Below are 21,645 nucleotides of genomic sequence, written 5' to 3'. Positions count from 1 at the left end.
GAGTTAGGCGTTAAGCGAAGCAGAAAGTTGTTCGGGCTGCATCCCCCCACCCGCCATAGCATTATTCCAACAGGCAATTACGTTGTCATTAGTTTTGAGGGAAAACATGCACAGCGGTTATCTCACCCGTAGATATGTACGTAAACATAAACAGAACGTTTTGTTTTACTCTTGACCGTACCTGCAGAGCGTGTAATTTGTATATTGTGCCATCGTTACAGGAGCTGTCTTTGGTTTGCTTTGCTTTTCTTTGCTTTTCTTTGCTTTCCTCTCCTTTTCTGTCCCTTCCTTTTCTTTTCCGTCCCTTCCTTTTCTTTTCCTTTCATTTTTTCCTCCCCGCCCATATTTGCACAAAATTGTAAATGATAACAGGATGACTATTGTTACGATATTGTCCATTTTGTTGATTTTAAATTTATTTGAAGTAACTTCGGTGGGGGGTAGTTACACGGAGAAAATCCAAAATGAGGAGCCATGTCGGTACATGATCGTGTTCACAAAGCCCCTGTGTTATAGGTGCTACGTATTTAAGCCGCGGAACGGAAGCCGCATCAGGTGCTGCCAATCCTACCTGCAAAAACGGAAGGAGGGAGAACTGGAAAAGCTATATTCCCTACAAGATATTATGAGGAACACCATGAACGACGTAGACATAGATAACATTAAAAATTTATTTCCAGTGTTCAACGAAAAATTGTTAAAAATAAATAATAGTTATAAATCAGGAGGTCCCAACAAGGGTAACAAAATTTTTACCGACATTGATGACTTAGAAATTGAGTTTAACAATAAGCACTTTAACTTGAAGGACATAAAGGTTAACATTTTAGGTGGAAGCAGCAGTAACAAAGAAAAAGAAAAAAAAAAAGATGAGAATTATTACAATATCATAAAAGAGGAAAGTAATTTTATGAAGAAAAAGGATGAGCTATTACAGAACAGTCCCTTTTACAGTGAGAAATGCTTCAAATCTTTACATGGGAATAATTGTGGAAGTAGAAAAAACAGAAAACATAGAGAAGAAAATGCTGATGTGGATGAAGAATTGGATTACGATTTGGCTGAGTCCATTGGTGAAGCGGAATACTATGCAAGAATGAATCAGCTGAATGACCAACACCAGGGGGGCCATGGAGGAGATTCCACTACAGGGGGTAATAAACATGCTCAGAGAAAGAGTGACCATGATTATTATCATAGTAAGTACGGACCAAATGACTCCAGTGAGAATAACAACTCTGCAAGCTCCTCTCTTTTTTACTTGTCCAAAAAATTTTACCTATTGAATAGGTTGTCTCAGAACCCCAGAAAAATTGTACAGAAATATATCGAGTTTAAAGAACACCTATCGGGATCGGAGGAAAAATTGGATGACTTCCTCGACAATGAGTACTACAGTACGACGAAAACGATAAACGCCGTTTTGGCCGACGATATTCAGAAGACCGTTCAGTATGATGAGAAGGGGGACCAGAGCAACAAAAACAGCAACAAGGGATTCTTCTCCTCCCTGTTCCGCGATTTCATTTCGCTCTTTTACTTCCCGCGGAAGAATGTCGAGTTGTAACGGCGGAGTTGTAGCGGTGGAGTTGTAGCAGCGAAGTTGGTGTAACCGCGTTCCCGCGATCGATGCGTTGTCGTAGTGGTGGTTGCGGCACACAACAGGGCGCCCCGTTTTTGCTTTCCCCCCCAGGGCACTCACTTTATGCCTTGTTCCGTAAATCTACCTGCTATTTCTATGCGAAATAGATTTTTTTTTTTTTTTTTTTTTTTTTTGAATACTTTCCTAGGTTATTTTCCTTCCCCATTTGTAATTTTTTTAACTCATCTTTGTGCATTTAACTGTGCAGAGTTTGTGGCAACGGATTTTCTTTTTTTTTTTAAATATTCACTTGGCGTACCACATGACGCCGCCAGTTTGGCGTCTTATTTGACTTACGATTGGCACACGTGTGGCGGTCAGCTGTCGCGCAGTTGTCACGAACCTGCCGTCCCATTTTGCTTGTAATTAAAAAGCGTACCTGTTCAACCTAATTAAAAAAAACTGCCCCAATTTTGAACCTAGTGATGAATGTATGTCACTGCGTTGTTAGGAGTGACCTGTTTTTACCAGCACCTCGGTGATTGCGGAGATGTGGGGGAAGGTCCAGGGGGGGCAAAAGAAAAAATAATAAAAACGCACATAGAGCAACACAGAAGGAAGAGTTAGATCATGTTAGGTAATCACGCCATCCCTCTCGAAATGGACACGTCAAAAGTATGCCCGTTTGTAGGGCCTTCTTTTTCCGATACTAAAAGTACAAATGTGAATACAATTTTGGAGTGGCTCGACATTTAAGTGTTGGGAAAAGGTAAAAAATCGTTTTGGCGCCAGGCGGCACGCACAACTTTGGCACAGGAAGGCAAGTAAAAAGGGGAGGGTTTAAAAAATGATTTTCATGAATGAGCGAAGGGGCAGCCGAGGTGGCAGTCTGCTGTGCGTGGCTGTGGAGAATAACGAATTAGGACTATTCGGACCCATCAGCGCGAGCTTCATTCCATAACATGCGCAGCAATTCAGAAAAAAAAGTTATCACGTCCGCAAGAATGCAAGATGTATAACGCTGCACTTATGTATGTACGTATTTATGTGTTTTTTTTTCATTTTTTTTTTAATTTTTTTTTTCCACCCTGCTACTAGCCACTCGCTGACGAACGGATTAATACTCATTTGTGCCCAGCGCGAGGCTCCTATCCTGGGGTGTAAAAACAAGGCGCAATGGAATCACACCCCCAAAAAAGGGATAACATTGTTGCATTGCAAGCTGAATGGAACAGGGGAGCAACATCGCAACACTCTCCAATTTGGAAAAAAAAAAAATGAGATGATTCGTTCAAAGTGAATAAATTGTCACCACGCAGGAGGGAAGAAAAAAATGGGAGGAGAAGAAATTGCCCATTCGAGCGTTTGCCATTTCACCCCCAGCTCTGTCGATGCGTATGCATACACATAATAAGGACAAGTTGCCGAAAAAATGAAAAAATGAAATTGTTCTCCTTTTTAAAACGAAGTCACAAACATTTGAGAATACACAGGAACGTCGACAGTGACTCGTACATATGCAGGAGCAACGTCCGATTTTTTCACACTGTAAATTATGCGCACTTGGCGTGTTTGGCCAGCAAAAAAAGAAGCAATTCGGACGAAGCGAGTTCGTTGCATGCTCTGCTCAGCACTTTGACGAACCGAGGGCACAACAGAAATAGCCATTACAGTGAAGTTAGCAGTCACAAGGGGCACGGCAGCCATATCGGAGCAAATCAATGTGAATACAAAAACGTCCTAACCAGGTGGAAAGAGCTAGTCAAGATATACATAAGCTGGTTCCCAGAAATTACCGAGGACAAATATAAGTCGAAATGTTTTTCCCTACCCACTTATTTGGTCATCCATGTGGTGATCCCCGGTAGCGAAGCAACTCAGACAAATACATTGCAACAGTTTGAGGAATTCAATTTTGACACTCTCCTAAAAAGTATTTATCGAAAGGGGGCACACATACCTGATGGGGACCTCCACAAGTATCTTTCCGAAGGGGAAGATCACTCTGTTTACAATGCAAAAGGGGGGAGATCATCAAATGGAGGTGAAACCTTTCATGGGGAAGAAATTCACCGTTTAGGAGAAGACGACAAGGGAGAAGATCCAAATAGTGGCAAAAATAAGTCCATCAAAAAAAAAAAAAAAAATGACAATTCGGGTAGTTACGACGTACACTACATTATCGGAAGAGATATCGGCGATGCGTACAACAAAGTAGAAAGCGTTGTAAGTGAGGCGGGTGGTGCTGAACTGGGGATACTACAATTGCAGGATCGAACCGATGAAAGTCATAAACCGGAGGCAGGCAACGAGAGAAACTATTTCTTTTCCCTTAACATTCTTGAACTTAAAAGTAACGAGACGGACAGAGAGTTTCTAAATCGATGTATTAGAGGAAATTTTACAGAGACAGTTGACCCCGTGGCGAAGTCTCAGCCCAGTGGTGACAAACACCACTCCCATCCCTTCCTTTTCATCGTGTACGACTATAAAACCCTAATTCACGTATTTAATAACATCAAATTGGAAGTGCCAAACATCGGCAGCGTCTTCGATGTGTATATTCTGAGTTCCCTATTGCAGCTCGTCCAGAGGGGTGAGAAGCTTCAAAATGTGTTTAGTGCATATGCAGCTCAGTCTGGGAGAGGTATGTCGTCGATGCTGATAAGTACGTCCGTTTTGGAGCTGCCCACTGTGGAGCTCAGGAGGAAATGCCACTTTTCCATTATGCCACCCGAGTTTTCGGACGTCATTTCTGGGAAATATGGTATTTTCGGGTGGGGCAAATACCAGAAGATGAAAATAAAGTACGAAAGGGAAAAGAAGGGAATCCGCGCTGTAGGGGAGAAGCCGAAAAATAACCGTGGCATTTCGGAGAGTCCCTCTCATGATGGTGCCACTTCCACCCTCCCCACTGCATCACAACAAACCAGCAGGGTGAGACAGAACCACTTCAGCTTTACCCGCCTAGAGGTAAGGGACCAAAGAAGCATTAAAAAATTGGCGTTCGGAAATAAAAGAAGCCTGTACGAAATCACGGAGGAAGATATGATCAGCTACTGTATATCGAGAAACTGCTGCATGATGGCTCTCTTCGATTTTTTGATGGGCATATTTGCAAAGAATTTAAACTTGTTAAATATTTACGTCAAAATTGAGCAACCACTCATCCTATGTATTAGCGAAATTGAAAGGAGAGGCATTTTCCTAAACCAAAAAAAAATTGAGGAAATTCACCGAAGTTGCAGTAACCCCTTAGTGTATAAGGAAGAAATAGAACACCTCTGCGAGTGTAACATCAATTTGAATTCGTCCAAGCAGGTGGCGTCTCTCATATATAAACACTTGCTCGATATTGCCCTCAACCCTAACGTCGAGGTAGGCACAACGAGTGGAGACGCACTGTCTCATGGAGAAAGAGCAAATTATGATCATACTGTTGGAAGCGAGAGCAGTGCCAAATTGCTAACTCCCACGTGTGATGGATTTTACGAGGCGGAAGAGACATTTGAACGTAGGGAGGAGAACATAGGGGGGGACGCAAAGAGCCCACATTTGCCACCTTACAAAGGCGAAAACAAAGGAGATACGATGAGGATGGGAGCAAAGTTACAAAAGAGTAACTTACTGAGAAACATCATTACGAATGGTAAATACTCTGCTTCTCTGGCAAAGCCGTCTTTGGCCATCGGCACATCGGAAGAAACGAAGACATTCCCCCAACTTAACAACACCATTAACGAAATGAGGAGAAGCAAAAGTCTGCAAACGAACAACAAAACGCTCAAGCTGATTGTAGACGAAATTGAACGAAGTGAACATATAACCGAGAAGGAAAAGGAGAAAATAAAAAAAATTATCAGCAACGTGAAACTGTACAGAGAGTCTAAGAAGCTATTTCAGAATTATATAGAAAATTTGCCCAAGTTTATACAGAAGGAGACGAACAAGATTCACTGCAACTTCAATCAGATAGGGGCGTCCACCGGTCGGCTCTCCTGCGAGCAGCCTAACCTGCAGAACATTCACTCCAGGTTCCGCTGCGCGATATCACTCAAGGGGGGGGATACTGCAAGTGCCGGGCAAGGCAGCGACGAGCGGGGAGGCGACGAGGTAGGAAAGGACATGCTAAGCACAACGGAACAGCCGCCCCGGAAAAGGCTAACCTGTGACGTACCTCCCCACAGAGCCGCCCCCCACGAGGGGCTCCCCCCTGATGGCGAAAACCTCATCACCTTCGACTACAAGCAGATGGAGTTGTTCGTCATGGCGTACCTCAGCTTCGACATGCAGTTACTCAAGATGCTGCAGAGCGGCGATGTCTTCGTTGAGACCGCCAAGGTGCTATTTAACACAACCCAAGTGACGAGCGAGCTGAGGAGAATGACCAAAACGGTGATCTATGGGATTCTCTACGGACAGACTGAAAATGGACTGGCCAAAAGCCTCCTGATAAGCGAAGGAATGGCAAGTAATCTAATTTCGAATTTCTTTCAGGTTTTCCCAAACGTGTACAGATTTATGCAAATGCAGAAAATTCTGGTCAAGCATATGAATAGAGTATACACGTTAATCGGGCGCAAGAGGGTAATTGAGCCCACCATAAAAAACAAGTATCGGATCAGTATGAACACTCCGATTCAGGGCTGCGCGGCGGACGTCATGAAATTCGCCCTGTTGTCTTGCTTCCGCATCATGACGCATGGGGATGGGCATGGGCGCCATGACGTCAGCGATTTTAGCGGTGTGCATGGGCCAGATAGCAAGCACGACATGAACTCCAGTTGTGCTTGGCCCCAAAGCACACGCCTGTTAGAAATAAACAATGTGAGTGCAGCCCTCCTTGAGGAAAACAAGCCATTCCTAAAAGCAACCAAATTAATTTTGCAAGTGCACGATGAATTGTTATTTGAGAGCACCAGAAGAGCCACGGCCCCAATCATTCGACTCTTCAGCCCCATCCTAGAAAACGCCTTTTACAATTTAATTCAGTACACAAATACCTGCCATAGGTTGCTTCTCCTTTACGATTACATGCATGATCATATTTCTGTGCAGACATATATAGAGTATCTTCAGCTATCTAATAATGGCCAGACGTGGGATTCTCACTCCTCCTATGGGTCAAATGATAGCCGCCACTATAATTCGTCCAACAAATTAAATTCCATTTTTGAAAAGTTTAATTTTAAGTTACCGATTAAGGTAGAAACGGGAGACTACTACAAGGAGTTTTCTTAATATATGTGTGCCATTTGTGGGGGGATGGCGGCTGCCAAATTCCACATTGTTTTTCTCGCGATTGGGGCTTGTTTTTCCTCTTAGGGGACTTGCGGGAACTAGACCGTATGCACACAGAGCGTGCTTGCATATGTATCAACCTGTTCACAAGCGTAATCGCACAAATTGATTGACCTGTTTGTGTTTTTTTTAAGTGATTTTTTGTTGCCCACTTTTTTGTGGATGGGCGCCCATAAAACAAAAAGAACGACAAAAAAAAAAGGAAAAAGAAAAAAATTAATCAAACAAAAAAAAAAGAAATTAAAATTACATTATGATGAAGGGGTAAACACCAAAACACCAAGGGGGTTAGAGCACCAAATAGGCGGGATAAAAACACTGATGTGCGGGAATCTCCCACGGGGGGTGTTTCTCCCCCGCGCCGTAACAAAAGGGTATGCATTACGAGCGCACGAACATGACGAATTAATTTAATTGCATTGCGGTTGTATATACACACGTGCGTCTCGATTCGCCAAGAGTAGACACTCTCCCTCCCCCCTCTGTTATTAGCAAAGCTCGTTAAATAATTCATTATCGATTGAGTTTTCAAAATCCCTTTCGGGGGGATCCCGTCTTCCATGGGATGAAGAAGATGCATCTTTTTTGTTCGCGTCTTTTTTGCTCGCGTCTTTCCTGTCCGCACCTTTCCTCTTCACTCCTTTCCTCTCCGCTCCTTCCCCGTTTGCGCCTTTCCTGTTCGCCCCTTCCACTTCCTCCTTACACGACTGCTCCTTCTGCAGATCCACTCGAAGCTGTTTATTCACCTCCTTTAGCGATTTATTTTCTTCCATTAGCCTGTCAAAGTGGTCCCTCAAATCGCTTAAACTCTCGGCGAGTGTGTCGATTTTGCTGCTCAGAAAATTATTCTCCTCTTTCAACTTGCTCATTTTGTGTTTCATTAATTTGTTCCCATTTTCTAATTCCTCAATTTTTTTATTTTTTAATAAAAGTAGATTCCTCTCCCCCTCGCTGATGTACTGATCCATGTAGGAGAAATCCATGTAGTTTCTGCTCGTCAATTCTTTTAAGTAGTATTTGCAGTTGGTACAATCGATGCTCCTTGAGAAGAGGACTTCTTCATCCGCCTGTTCCATTTTGGCTAGTTCCGTATCCACGTCTTGTTCATTTATGTCTTTTTCATGCCGATCATTCGTATCACTGCGTTTGTTACTTTTTCCACCCATGTGGTAGTGTTCCCCCCCGCTGCTATTGCCACCACTTAGGCAGTCCATCAAGTCACCCATAATTGGCATCTCCTCTTTCGATGAAGTCAAACCAGGGGTCCCTTCGACAGGCAACAACACACCCAGAAGGGAGAATTCCGAACCGCTTCCTATTGCTACCTCTGAGTCCATATTATAGACCATTTTTTTTTTCTTTTTCTTTTTCCCCCAATTGTGAAGTTGCTTCTTAAATTCAACTGCATCTTCATCACTGTTGGCAGTTTCCTCACGGAGAGAGCTTTTCCGCTTTGCTCGTTTTGTTCCGCTTGATATTTCTACGCGTTCTTGGGACGGACACAAGGGCCTCTTCTCCGTCGTATTTTCTGTCATGTGGTTTGTCTCCTTCTGTTGCAACTTCGATCGGCCAGTGTTGCCGCTCGTGATGATCATGTCCAGCATCTCGAACGAGAAGGTGGCGTTCACCGAGCTCGCAGAGTTGGGTCCACTTTCAGGGCTAACATAATTGGGTCCACTTTGAGAGATATCATAACTGGGTCCACTTTCAGACTTCTCTGCGCTGTCGTTAGGTCCCTCCATTGGGATCTTATATCACCCTTCACATGAAAAAAGAAAAACAAGAATGTTTCTACGTCACTTCCTTCGTTACATATTCCCTTGTGTGATGTATTACTCATTTGGCATTTTAATATTGCATATGCAACGTTTCGGTGAAGGCGCCTTGTCATGCTACTCGCACGCGTAAAGAAGGCGCATGAGTTAAAGGAGCCACACGCTAATATATACGTGCACCTAGGGGCTAATCCGGATGGCACACATAGATGCAAAGACGAGAGGACAGGAAGAATGCAACCGGTTCCTTTGTTCCATTTCGATGTGTAACTGTGATGACAGGGGGGGTGTCATAATCTATTCCTTCCTCTTGATTTTTATTTCACCCAGATGGTGGGTCCCGATTAGTCCTTTAGCCGCAAGTGGGGATGACTAGGAAGACCTTAAATGGATTATTTCGATCCCATGTAGATAAATTAGCAAATAGTCCCATGCACCTAGTTGTAGTGGCAGCGCTAAGGTGTATGTATAAAGAAATTGGTGCATCCCTTTCCAGGAAAACGGTTCAGTTTTAACCCCTTGGAAGGACCATCTTTAAGGGAAGCCTTCCTCTTCTTCCTCTGCTTCTGCGATCTTCAACGTTATGACCCTGCGCGCGGCACTGGTGTGAAAGATTGAAAAGAGAAGTTTGCGCAGAGGAAAAAAGGTTTCCCTTTCGGTAAGAAGGGGGAGAACAGCGCGGTAGTACAGTAGCAGTAATAGTTGCAGTAGTAGTAGCAGAAGTAGTAGTGGCAACAGTAGTAGTAGCAGCAGTAGTAGTGGCAACAGTAGTAGTAGCAGCAGTAGTAGTGGCAACAGTAGTAGTAGCAGCAGCAGTAGAAGAAGTAGCAGTAGTAGTAGTGCCGACGCGACGAGGTACGAAGGTGCTGCCAAGAGCTGGAGCGGCCAAGTCATACCCGCGGGGGACGAACCTCGCTCGTGCTTGAAAAAAAATTAAAACGTTAACTTTTTTGAGATGCCCCTTTTTCAAGCTCCAAAATTTTTTAAAATTTTGTCGTTTAGCGTGTAAGGTGAAATTCGCCCGCAAGCGTTTTTTAAAGAGGAACGCATAATGCATAAATAGGGGAATCACAAATGAGGCAGGCTAAGGTAACAAGTAGTAGGGTGCAACAAGGGCAAATGTAATAGTATCACGTACGTGGCGCGCATGTAACGGGTATAGCAATTTTTCAATATGCACACAGCGGGGGTAACACACTTCACGAAATTTCCAGAGCGCACCAAAAAAAGAAAAAAAAAAAAAAAAAAGAGATGGAGAGGGAGGCATCTCCTTTTTTGGGCGTGGCAGCTTGCTTGTATGGTAAATGCACACTTGTATAACTAGTCCATTTTAATTCTCCTTAAAAACTTGAATAGCAAAAAATTAATCGTGCCATCCCCGGCATAGGAATGAAATAAATGATCCGAATAATTGACACAGATCTTATTTTCCTTTGAGGACTTCTGCAAGGAACATGCTGCAGGGGGCATACCCATAGCAGACTCCTTCTCGCAAATACAAAATGTGGATAAGTCGGCATTTTTACTTAACGCATAATCTATAGAGTAATTTAATCCCTCGAGCAATGGAATTATTTTTAAAAACACTCTGGTAAAAAAACTTCTTAAAAAAAACGGTTTGGCCTGCACATCTTGTTTATTTGAAATAATTTTAATTTCAAATAATTTATTAAAAATGTAATATTGAGAAGATATGTCCAGCATTAAATGATAAAAGGTGAAAATAAAAATGCCAAAAATAAATCCGAGCAACACATCGGAAGTGTAATGGATAAACCCGATAATTATAAACGCATAAATGAAACAACAGAAGAAAGTTATCAGCGTCTTCGCGACAACATTGTTGACGTAAAAAAGGGCGAATAGTAAAAATATGGTCGTGGAAAAGGAATGTCCAGATATAATCAAATCAGAACATACATACACTAAGTTCATATTTATTTTAATTATCTGCAATAAATTAAACGCAAAGTTGCCACTTTCTAGAGGCACACACGTTTCCAATGTGGCTGGAAGGGAAGTGACATAAATAAGTACTCCCCTCAGGATATAAAAAAAACCCATCATGTAGAGGAAGCGACACACAATGGCCATGGACAAGTACACACTATTACACAAAATTAATTGTAGGAAAGTAAGTGACAACAATGCTATTAAATTGTTGGACAATTTGTAAGATATCCATTCAGGTGGATTTTCGAACAAATTGTGAATTCGATCGCTCAACGGTGTGGTGTATCTTTTGTAATATGAATCGCTATATATCATGAAGAATCCTTGTATGATCAAGGAGATTACTAAAAATATGAACGCGATTGCTAGCCTCAGGAGTAACACCTTGAACAGCTTCCATTTTGTCAAGCTGTGGATGTCACCATCACTGGGATCTGCTTCGTTCGATGAGGAGAAGTTACTCATTTTTATGTCCACATTTATTTTATAGTTGTCGCTCGTTGTGTAGGTGCTGCTGTCTTCATTTTCTCTCCCGGACTGTTCATAATTTTTTTTTTTTAATTCTGTGGTCATTTTGGTATGTTAGGCGTTTTTCGCCAAGTTTTTTTTTTTCTGTTATTTAGCTGCGTTAGCGAGACAAAAATGCATAAGCGTGACAAAATCGAGTCAACATGGCGAAACCGCGCTCGCATCACAACATGTGTACACTCTTATGCAGCTAAACAGGACGCGCGCCATAGGCGGACACAAAAACAGGCAAACGGAAAAAAGGACGAAGCGAACGTAAAAGCTTATTTGCAAACGGTTGGACAAATCACCTACACGTGCATGTGCATGGTCTTTCGTACAACATAAACAACAAAAATTTTGTACAACGAGTGGAAAAGTTTTCAATGTTGAAGCAGTCAGTCTTGCAGGGCCTCAGAAATGCCTTTTCGATTTACGTACGAGGTGTTCATGTACAAATGTATGTTTTCCGGGCTGTAGGACACACCAGTACGTACAAGTACATTCAAGTACGATTAACTACGCATAAGTAAATATTCTCACTCGTGTGTACATGCACTCATCCGCTTCTTTCTCGTTTTGAAATTGTGCTCTTTTGTCTGCTACAAGTTCGCAACGCTAGCTCAGGGAACCAGGAAAAAAAAAAAAAAAAAAATTAATGCGTAACTACGCGCATAGTGCTTTTTCGTGCTTCGCTTCTCAAGGCTTCATTTATTCGTGTTTAATTTTTCCATTTAAGTTTTTAATTTTTTAAGTCTTTAATTTTTTAAATTTTAACAAAAAATGATGAGGGGAGTGAGGAAAAGACCCGCGAAAAAAAATGGCGTGATGGTGTAGAAATGCGCAGATCAATACTTCGTAATAAAGTAGGTGAAAAAAATTAGGTCAAAAGGGGAGAAGAAGAAAAAAAAATTAACAAGTCGATTACACTTGTATGCATATGAGCATATGTACACATGTGTATACGTACTTGCGCTCACATTCCCCGTCAAATACGCACGGCTCACACCGCATAAGGTAGGGTTTTAAAATAGAAATTAAAAGGAGCCAAATTTAAAAGAATTCATAAAAAGATCAAATCAATCATAGGAGGCGGCACATGCATGCAAATGCGTACCGCGGTGTGATGGGTCAAACACTAGAAACAAAATGAAAAAATGAAAAAACGAAAAAATGAAAAAATGGAAAAATGAAATTATAAAAACTATTAACTGTTAATTTAATAATGTATCAAACGCGCTGCTAGGTGGCGACTACGGGGTGCCGCTCTCCCTGGGGTGTACGTATGTACGGTGAAAAGGTATAATAAAAAACTTAATTACCCTTTATGCTTGTTTTGCAAATTAACAAACAAATTGGTGCGCGAAGAGGGCGGGGGTACACACACACAAACATGCGCATATGTATACGAGCATATGTACAGACTCACGAGTTAATTCTTTTTCCTGATTCCACACATGTACTTGATTTCTTTCACGATGTTCTTAAAGGTTGATAGATCAAAGGACCCACTGCCGGCATAGGAATGGTAAAAGTGGTCGCTAAAATCCCAATACGCTTCGTTCTTCACGGTTCTCTTTTTTGTTATGAGGCCTTGTGCATTCACTGGCTTGCATGGGCAGAAGCAGTTCTGTAAGGGTGGGGGGAAGCAACGTCCGCATAGGTGATAAGCTATACACACAAATTACAAATCTGTACACATGCACATAAACACTTGCACGATTGCGTAGCGCGTGCTGTTTCTCTAATTGTACTAACCCATTCCTTGTCATACGAAGCGGCCATGTTCAGCCTATGATCCAATCCTTCCATGAACCCTATTATCTGAATGAAGTAGGTGAACACTGTGCAGCGTTCAACAAAGGATGATGCATAATTCGAATTCTAAAAGGGGAAGGAAAAAAAAAAAAAAAAAAAAAGGGTGTGTGTGAGCATCCCCATAACGATGAGGAAAATGTATATGCACAATCTTGTCACTCCTCGTGTGGGACATGCTTAATGTGTACACAGACCAATTTTGTGTCTGTCGCTTGTTTGTACAGGCTAAAAGGCGGACTCATATTTTTTCTCATTCCGCGTAGCGCGTACTAAGAGGTTACACGTTACAAGTTGAGCGCCGATTCGCCTGTCCAATTTGGATGGAAAAACATTTTCATGCCGATCAAGACGTGGGTTAGACATGTGTGGATACAATTGTGACAAATCGATGCATAAAGCTCTCTTCAGTATCAAACCGCACATCGTATACGGCACACCGCTTTGCCTTACCTTGAGGGAGAAGGACCTGTGCTTGACGTACCGCTTGGCAGAAATCTCCAGTAGGCTGTGATAGAACAGAAAAACTATGGAGCCGAAAACATAGCCCATGAGCACGTCCACCGTGTAGTGAAATCTGGAAATCACAATCATTCCATAGATAAAAAGGCAGTAAAGGAAAAGCACGGCCTTTATGCAAATCTTCTTTTCATAAAACATCCAGAAAAATTTTAAAACGGTGGTAAAGGCAGTATGTCCAGAAATAATCAAATCAGTACATTCGTACACTTGCGCAGTTATTATAAGATAAGTAGTATATAAATTTTCAATGAAATTTTTATTTCTCACTGGCTGGCAGGTACGTATTGGACATGGAATTGTCGTGACGTAAATAAAAATTGACCTTAAGCAGTAAAAGGAGGAGAGCATTAACAGTAGTCTAATAAACATACTAATGGAAATCAGGAGGGGAGAAAATAGGCCAAATCTTAATAGAGTAATGATTAGAAAGAACATGATGCTTGAATTGACAAATGATCCTTTCATGAATAATGGTACTTCTTTGTACAGCTCGTGGATTCTATCCTTTAGCGGCTCGTCTCCTGTCGTGTAGTGGCTGTCACTTAGTATGATGAAGTAACAGTGGACGAGTACACAAAATATGGTCAACAACAGGGCGTATATCAATCGGATGTACAAAATTTTCAGCATTTTTTTTTTCGCTCTGGAACTCTTCACCCCCATCATGTTGATGTTGTTTTCCTCTTCGTCGAAGGAGTCGTCTGCCAGGAGTGGAAGGAGGGTGTGCGTGCAGGTATGCGTTGAGCTGCATGAGTAGTTATGTGCCGAGCTTTATGAGTAGTTACGCGCCGAGCTTTATGAACAGTTACGCGCTGAGCTGCATGAGAAGTTACGCTCCGAGCTGTAACTATGACGTGCCCATCGACACACAATTCGATATACACACACGCATAATCCGTGAAGTATCCTGAGCGCACCTCACATAATTACCTATATCCTCTAAGATGAAATCATCCCGCATCGTGGAATCGTTTGACCAGGATTCCTTCACGATCCTCTCCATTTTATCGGAAAAGGCGTTCGTCTCATTATTGTCTCGATCTCTGTCATCAGGAAATTTGGAGTTTAACTTGCCAACGCATTCTATGTTTAAGTTACATTTATAATCGATAGCAATTTGTATGTCCTCATTTTGCTCCAGATTTTTTTCTTCGTCCTTCTCCTTGCTTTGATGTCCCTTTACTGTTTTGTATTTAGAATTGGGGTTTCTACTACCATCTGACGGAGGGCGTGAGTTTAATTTTCCTTCTATCATTTTATTTATGTGTCCTCTCTTTAACTTCTTTTTATCATATTGTTAAGCGGGCGGGCGTTGACGGTTGAGAGTTCCAGGGCTTGGGAGAATAAATATCAACGCGTAGCGCGTTTGTGAGGAGTATGTGTTTGGTCCAGATGGTTAACAAACGGGTATAACACACAGGGAGGGGAGAAGCAGTAGAAGCGATGACGCGGTTGAAGCATCGAAAACGAAGAAGAGTAGCCCACTCGAGTTCATAAACGGGTGGAGGGAACAACTCGCGGGGCAGATAGCGAAAGGGAGGGGGAGGGCAAAATGGGCTTGCAACGAGGCTCTTAAAGGCGGCGAAGCACAAGAAGGTGGGAAAGGGAAAGAAGAGGGAAGAGGCAGAGGAACAGAAGCTAAAGGGTGCAGCCCCCAATTACGCCTTAATTGTAAGCATTTTTAAAGGCGCAAGGTCGCAAATCAAAATGTAAGCGGTAGGACGGCGCGCAGAATTGTATGAAAGCACGAATTTCATATTGATCGTTTGAAGGGGCACATAAAAAAAAAAAAAGAAACAAAAGAAGGGGAGGCCAAGTACAGCGAGGTGTGGCTAAATGGACTGACTCTAAAATGACGTGGGAGGCAAGAAGTGACTTCAAATGGAAACAGTCCGCATAACAGAATGCGCAAAAGATGGGAGGTATGCAAAATATGTGAAATGTGTGGAGTTCCCTCTTCCAGCTGCATGGGCGGAAATTAATTACATGTGCTTGGGGGGTTAATTGTTTCTTTCAGCATTTCTCTATCAGTTGATACCTGTAGCCCTGCGTGTGCAGCCGACCATGCTTAGTGGTGTTGTACATGTGTGCATATATATATTCATATGCAGTGGCAGCTCAACGTTTTTTCGGCTACATCTCTGAACACTTCTTCACTTTTTTCTTCGACCGTGACGCTGCAACTGTTTAACTTTTTGAAGTAAATGTAAGAGGAGGGAAGGAAACAAGGGCGAGGAAAAAAGGGAAAAGAAACAAAAAATAGGAACAAAAAGAAAAGCAACAAAAGGAAGAAAAACTGTGGGGCGGGGAAAAAAGGCAAGAACAAAGGAGAACGAAATGGAAGAAAAAAAACCGGAAAAAGGCAAAAAAGCGGGAAGAACAAAAAAAAAACGGAAAGAACAAAAGAAGACGGAAAGAACAAAAAAAAAACGGAAAGAACAAAAAAAAACGGAAAGAACATAAAAACGAGGGAAAAAAAAAGGCAAAAAAAAACTTCCTTTTTTTTTTTTTTTTATTTCTACTAACATCAAGTGTGAAGGAATGGACGAGTACAAACGGCAACAATTACGGAAACTTTTCTGTTGTTTTTGTGACATTTTTGGAAAATCATTTTACACCTCCCTGCTCGTTTTGTTCTATACGCATTGTTTTCTACTCCTTGTTTGCGCTTTTATTTTTCAGGTTTTTTTTTCGCTTCTTTTCAGCCAATTTTCCGTGCTTTTTTCTACATTTTCCTCTTATTTTTCCCTTATTTTGCGCAAAAACAAAAGTGGCGCAGGGTATAGAGACGGAGGGATTTCCATCAAAATAGTGAACGGGAATTTTTGGTGCGATTTGGTTGACAGGTGTGCGGCGAATTCTACCTTTGTGCCCAATTTTTTCGCCACTCGGACGTTTCTGTATTCGTTCATGTTCACGCCTGTTTTAGCACATATAGGTGTTCTCTCTTGACGGGTGAAGTTGCGGACTGCCGAAATTGCTGCGTCGCCATTTTCGAATTTTTCAAATTTTCCCAGTCCTTTAATTCTCTCCCGCCCGCGCTCAACCCGGCAATGCTGAAAACACACGGCAATTGACGCTGCACATTTTGTGTGACATACATAATCTAAGTGAGCCAAAAGTGGAATGAGTACCCCCCAAATGGAAGATGGCTTTTTCTGCCCTAAATAGCAAAAATGACTGCACACTAAGAGTTATCTACGTACAATTTTCGGATGATCATTTTTGTTAAAAAAAAAAAAAAACAACCACATTATGAGTCTGCAAAATGAGAAAAAATGGGGAATTATAAAATCGAAATCGAAAAAAAGAGGCATATATTTATGTTGCAACACTGAAGGCAAAAGTTCTGATTCCTTGTTGCAAATGAACTGATGAAAAAGTTGTTTTGTTTTGCTTCGTTTTGTTTTGCTCGTTTTGGATTGTCTTGCTTTGTTTTCCCCTTTGCAATCTAAGGAGCTAGCAACTTTGCAAACATGATAATTACACCCTGTTGGGCTCTTCTTCCCCAATTCCCCCCTTTAAAACACGTTTTCTCTTTTCAAAACGTCGAGATCTTCATTCGAGAAATAGTTAAGGTGCATGATGGCTTCGTAGTTTTCTTTGTTCTTTTCATTTGTGTCCTGAGAGGGGGGGAAAGGAAAAGGGGGTTGGAAAAAACATATTGGTGAGCAAAGATTGCCCAATAAGCGTATCCTCCGTGTCGACGCGTCTCAAGTGCAAACCCGCAACTATGAATTGGCAACTCGCAAATGGCATCTTTGCAAATTAAGAATGCCCTCAATTGCGACATTCCGTTTTCCCCGCTTTATCAGTTACTATCAAATCATCGACGTCCTTCCGTAGCTTTTCAAATTTGTAGAATTTCTCCCTCAGCGTTCTGTTCAATATTTCGTTCTGCTCTGGATCCAATGATTCCTTCCACTTGGAAAGCTGAACAAGGGAAGGGGACAGACATGACTGGCGGTCTCCACAGGTCTTGTGAGGATGCGCTGCGAGGGGAATGCTCAGGAGGCAGCACAAAGAAAATAACGTAGCACGATATTAATATGCCTTTTTTTGTTCTAATCGAAAAATGGAGAGTAACCTCGAGGTTGTTTATTTCAAGGGCTTCGCTCTTCAGTTTTATTTTCGTCTCCAAGAAGTAGTTCTTCCGATCGGGGGGTTGCAAAAGGAAGGGGACGCACACACACATGGATGCATATACATATATATATGTATACATATAAATATATATACATACATGCATACACATATTCAAAGACACACGTGCGAAGGTCCGCACGGAGCCGCTCTTCTCACCTCTAACAGCACCCTCTGCAGGTAGTCATACAGCTTCATCCTACTTCGCGCATACGCACCTTCGTATTCTTTGGAGATTTTTGCCAAGAGCATTTTTTTTATGTCTGCCTCAAGCTTCAATTCCGTTAGGATCTTTTGCTGTTTTTTTCTTTTTTCTTTTATTCTCTTTAGATCCGTTTTCAGCTTTTCATAGTCGACGATGTTTTTCTCAAGGATACCCACATCTTTGTCCAGCTGCTCTAATTTTTCTGGGGAAGGGGGATTTGGCAGTGCTGCTGAGGGAGGCGTCATGGTGATGCCCTCTATATGTCAGCACACAAGCGAAGCACCCCCCACTGCTCACAAGAAGGAAGCGTGCCACCTCGTAAACATAAAAAAAAAAAGTTCCTTCTGTCTGCATTACTTGTGTGAGTTGCTATATCCTTTTTTAATTCTTCCAAGTGATTTTTTTTCGAGAGGAAGATTTTCCTCTTATTCAACTTTTCATTCTGTTAATGGGTGAAGCAGCCAAGGAAAAGTGGGAGAACTCAGTCATTTGTCGTGGGGTCAATGCAGACGGTGATTCTTCCACAAAACGCATATCCCATGGCAGATAAAAATCAATTTGGAAACATAAGGGGTGGTGGTAACCGAGCGTACCTCCAACTTTTGAATAATCCCTATCTGGTCGTCCAGAATTAGTTTAAAGTAGCTTTGCATGTTAACGATTTTTTCATTGTACCCTGCGAGGATGTTTCTGGGTGGAAATTTTGAGTTATCATTCACAGGGGGGGAGCCTTGCCATTTGCATTGGTACGCTTCCCTTCCTTGTGCCTCCCTCCCGGCTCTACTAACTCATGCAGACGTACCCCCCTCACACACATTGCCCCTTTATATAGGAACAATAGCAGCCTCATTTTCAGTTAGCAACTTTTTTTTGGCATTACTTGATGGCCTCGTTCTTTTCGGACTGCAATTTGAAAATGACTTTTTGCCTCTTCTTGTCTAGTTTTTCCCTTTCCTGAGGGGGGCAGGCAAAAAATCATGACGCGAGGTTTCGAAGAAAGGGGTGGTCTGTTATGTTGGAAATTTCGATGCAGAAAAAACCTCGTCATGCTTCAGCACATTTGGCATGTCTACTAACTATATTAATCTTCCGGGAACAGTTTTCCTTGGCCTTTTTAAGGCTGCTAATAAACCTCCTGTTAATTTCCGCTATCATTTCGTTTTGCGAGAGGACAATAGAGTTTAGTTTATTCAAATGTTGGATGCTGGTCACAGTGGTTAGTTTCTGGTAGTCTTTGTTTTCCTCCTGCTTCTTTTCATCTTCCCTTTGAAGGGGATAGAACAAATTGGGGAGGAGGGCGAAAAAAAAGAGACACGTAACCATACGGATCTATTTGACCCTTATTTGTATCCGCGGAGATAGATCTACCACACGGGAAGAATGTGCTCGTCCCTCTCCTAGAAAAACAACGTCATTCCAGTATAATTCACTTGGCAGGACTTTCTCTTTTTTCGCTTGCCACAGCCGTTTCTTCACCTCCAGTCGCTTACTCCGAAATTTGGGTGTAGCCGTGCAGCTCGATTTCATTTTTGGCCAAATTCTCTAAAAAGGCTTCATAACATTTGAGCACAAATTTGTTTATGACGTTTTCGACTTTTCTGGAGGAGAGGATTTTGTGGGACTTGTTTTCTTCCAGCTCGATTTCTTTTTTTTTTTCCTCCAGTTTTAGGACCTGGCGGGAAGAGCGTCGATATGATGGATGAGTAAGATGAATAGGAGTCGAAAAAGCTATGTCTAAAGCGAGCCACAAAGTTGTGCTTCTCTATTTTTCCTTTTTCATCTGCCACGATATCGTAGTCTTTCTTCTCTCGCAGCCCCTCCAGCACAAACCCACGATGCAAACCTTTATGTCGTGGTAGCCCAAAAAAACCGTTGCATCTATATTCTTAATTTTTTCCTTAATCTCATCGGCAATTTTATTTTCTGCAGTCAGGTCTTCCTTTAACTTTTTCAACTGGGATGAGGAGGTGGAGAAAAGGGGTGTCACAAAATGTGCATAGTTATTTTAACGCCGTGTGTACCATTCGGCCTGCACTTATACATAATATGTTTTTTTTTTTTTTTGTACATTTGAATGTCAGTTTTTTTATCTTTACCTCCTTTAGGAGAACCTTCTTTTCCTCCTTCTTAGCGCTGTTTTTTTTTGTCCCTTTCTTCATTTTTTTTTTCTTTTTTTTTTCACCTTGAGGGTGTGCTTATAAAATGTGTTGACACTTCTTCCCTCATATGGGGGGGATAATGAAACTTTGTTACCGACCCCGTTCGTATTTTTACACGAGACATGACGGATTAGGACTGCACGAGGGGGTCTGAGAATACTTTTAGCGAAGCGCACTTCGTTAGAAGAAAGGCTATGCAAGGGTGGGAAAATATCCCTCAGTAGAATCTAAGAATGTATGCAGCGAGTTATATAAGGACTCCTTTTTTTTTTTTTTTTTTTTTTTGCGCAATATTGAACCAGGTTTGGCTAACCACTCGGGCGTCCTTCACTTGAGGGATTTACGTCTTATGCAATATGTGGAGTTGCATTTTGAGCGGATTTTTTTCTAAAGGGGAAAAAGCGTCATCCTGTTGGAGGTGAAGAGGTGCACCTGCTTCATGATTTTCCCCTGCACCGATTTACGTCACCTCTATCAATCGATGCCCGTCCTTGCCATTTTTTTTTTTTCCTCCGAGTATCAACAGAGATACGCGTCTTTTTTTGGGAAAAGTGACAGTCACAGAGATGAGTGACCACACCCATTTAAAAGACAATATTGTTTTTTTTCTTCTAAATTATACTGACGATATGTATCCCTTTTTAAAGTCCATTTTAAATTTATGAGCGGAGTGAACATCGGAGGGAGAGCTTTGTCATTTTATGAAATTGGACTAGGTGCAATTTAAAAAAAAAAAAAACTCTAACTTTCTAAAACGAGTATTGCGTGAGTGTACCCAACAGAGTGAAGGAACAAAAGAGTAACAATTACATGGCTCATTTATTTTTTCCCCTTTTTTAAGGTTCCACCTACTATTTTGGGGGGTTCTGCTTTGTCACATTAACCCCTCACGTAAGAATCTCCCCAGGGAAAGTGCACATTTCTCTTGCGCCTTTATGGTCCTATATCCTGCGCGTCCCATTTTGTTTACACTGCATCTGTACCGCGTAGGACAAGCCTCCCCTCGGCATGGAATCTGCCTCGCGCAATAGAACTTATGTGATTATCTATTTTGAGCAAAAAAGAAGAACCACACGTGGGAAGTGCAAAAAGTGGGCATCCCCTTAAAAGGAGAAAAACTCATGCATGCGAAGAATTGTCCCAAAATAGATCAACTTTACGCGTTAAGTTAAAAGGTGCCAATTTTGCACAAAGTTACGTGAAGAAAAAGTGGAAAGAAGTCCTTCTTTTCATGTACACAGAAATGGACTTTTATCACACCACATATTTGAGAGAGTGCCTTTTTTCTCGCTCAGATGAATTTTATTCCGAAGTCATATGCAGTAGGGATATCTTGATAGCATGTCCAGCTGGCAACTTGACACAAACCGGCAGATCGCCATACCGCCTGATCTCCAGACCGCCAGAACACTTAACATAAGAGGTGCACCCCTTCTCCATGCTGGTGATCAATTTGTGCAAAATAGCAAAAAAAGAAATCGTAAAAATTTGAGACAGTTTTAAACGGGGGAAGAGCAAAAATGATCTCCTAGTTGTGCTAAAAATGGCGGGACAAAAGAAACAAAAAAAAAGACACCTACGTGCAATATAGACATATAGGGTTATTCTGCATGGTGATAGAAAAAAAAGAAAAAATTATGTCATTTTGATGATGCTAAAAAAAGGTCAAAAGGATTTTTAGGC

At 41.8% G+C, this 21,645-nt stretch overlaps 6 protein-coding genes across 6 annotated transcripts; 2 read left to right on the top strand and 4 right to left on the bottom strand.

Annotated features, from left to right (window-relative positions):
* Positions 1-373: 373 nt before the first annotated feature.
* C922_00965 (hypothetical protein) lies at positions 374-1,567 on the top strand (the record flags this gene model as incomplete). Its single annotated transcript, XM_008816574.1, has 1 exon — positions 374-1,567. One exon carries the CDS (start codon positions 374-376, stop codon positions 1,565-1,567), a length of 1,194 nt encoding a protein of 397 aa, XP_008814796.1.
* Positions 1,568-3,022: 1,455 nt separating this feature from the next.
* On the top strand, positions 3,023-6,823 carry C922_00964 (DNA polymerase I; the record flags this gene model as incomplete). Its single annotated transcript, XM_008816573.1, has 1 exon — positions 3,023-6,823. One exon carries the CDS (start codon positions 3,023-3,025, stop codon positions 6,821-6,823), a length of 3,801 nt encoding a protein of 1,266 aa, XP_008814795.1.
* A 548-nt stretch (positions 6,824-7,371) lies between these two features.
* On the bottom strand, positions 7,372-8,625 carry C922_00963 (hypothetical protein; the record flags this gene model as incomplete). Its single annotated transcript, XM_008816572.1, has 1 exon — positions 7,372-8,625. The coding sequence occupies one exon, from the start codon at positions 8,623-8,625 to the stop codon at positions 7,372-7,374; it is 1,254 nt and encodes a 417-aa protein (XP_008814794.1).
* A 1,353-nt stretch (positions 8,626-9,978) lies between these two features.
* Positions 9,979-11,184, bottom strand: C922_00962 (hypothetical protein; the record flags this gene model as incomplete). The annotated part of the gene is made up of 1 exon (XM_008816571.1): positions 9,979-11,184. The coding sequence occupies one exon, from the start codon at positions 11,182-11,184 to the stop codon at positions 9,979-9,981; it is 1,206 nt and encodes a 401-aa protein (XP_008814793.1).
* Positions 11,185-12,550: 1,366 nt separating this feature from the next.
* On the bottom strand, positions 12,551-14,710 carry C922_00961 (hypothetical protein; the record flags this gene model as incomplete). Its single annotated transcript, XM_008816570.1, has 4 exons — positions 12,551-12,748; positions 12,877-13,002; positions 13,387-14,156; positions 14,386-14,710. 4 exons carry the CDS (start codon positions 14,708-14,710, stop codon positions 12,551-12,553), a joined length of 1,419 nt encoding a protein of 472 aa, XP_008814792.1.
* Positions 14,711-16,976: 2,266 nt separating this feature from the next.
* C922_00960 (hypothetical protein) lies at positions 16,977-19,962 on the bottom strand (the record flags this gene model as incomplete). The annotated part of the gene is made up of 11 exons (XM_008816569.1): positions 16,977-17,078; positions 17,275-17,388; positions 17,543-17,605; positions 17,758-18,005; positions 18,161-18,245; positions 18,397-18,493; positions 18,684-18,757; positions 18,881-19,067; positions 19,294-19,475; positions 19,647-19,757; positions 19,900-19,962. The coding sequence occupies 11 exons, from the start codon at positions 19,960-19,962 to the stop codon at positions 16,977-16,979; spliced, it is 1,326 nt and encodes a 441-aa protein (XP_008814791.1).
* Positions 19,963-21,645: the final 1,683 nt, after the last annotated feature.

The sequence above is a fragment of the Plasmodium inui genome (assembly GCF_000524495.1).
Source record: "Plasmodium inui San Antonio 1 unplaced genomic scaffold supercont1.3, whole genome shotgun sequence".
Taxonomy (NCBI): domain Eukaryota; phylum Apicomplexa; class Aconoidasida; order Haemosporida; family Plasmodiidae; genus Plasmodium; species Plasmodium inui.
Note: the sequence above shows the minus strand (reverse complement) of the source record. Positions and strands in the feature narration are given on the sequence as shown.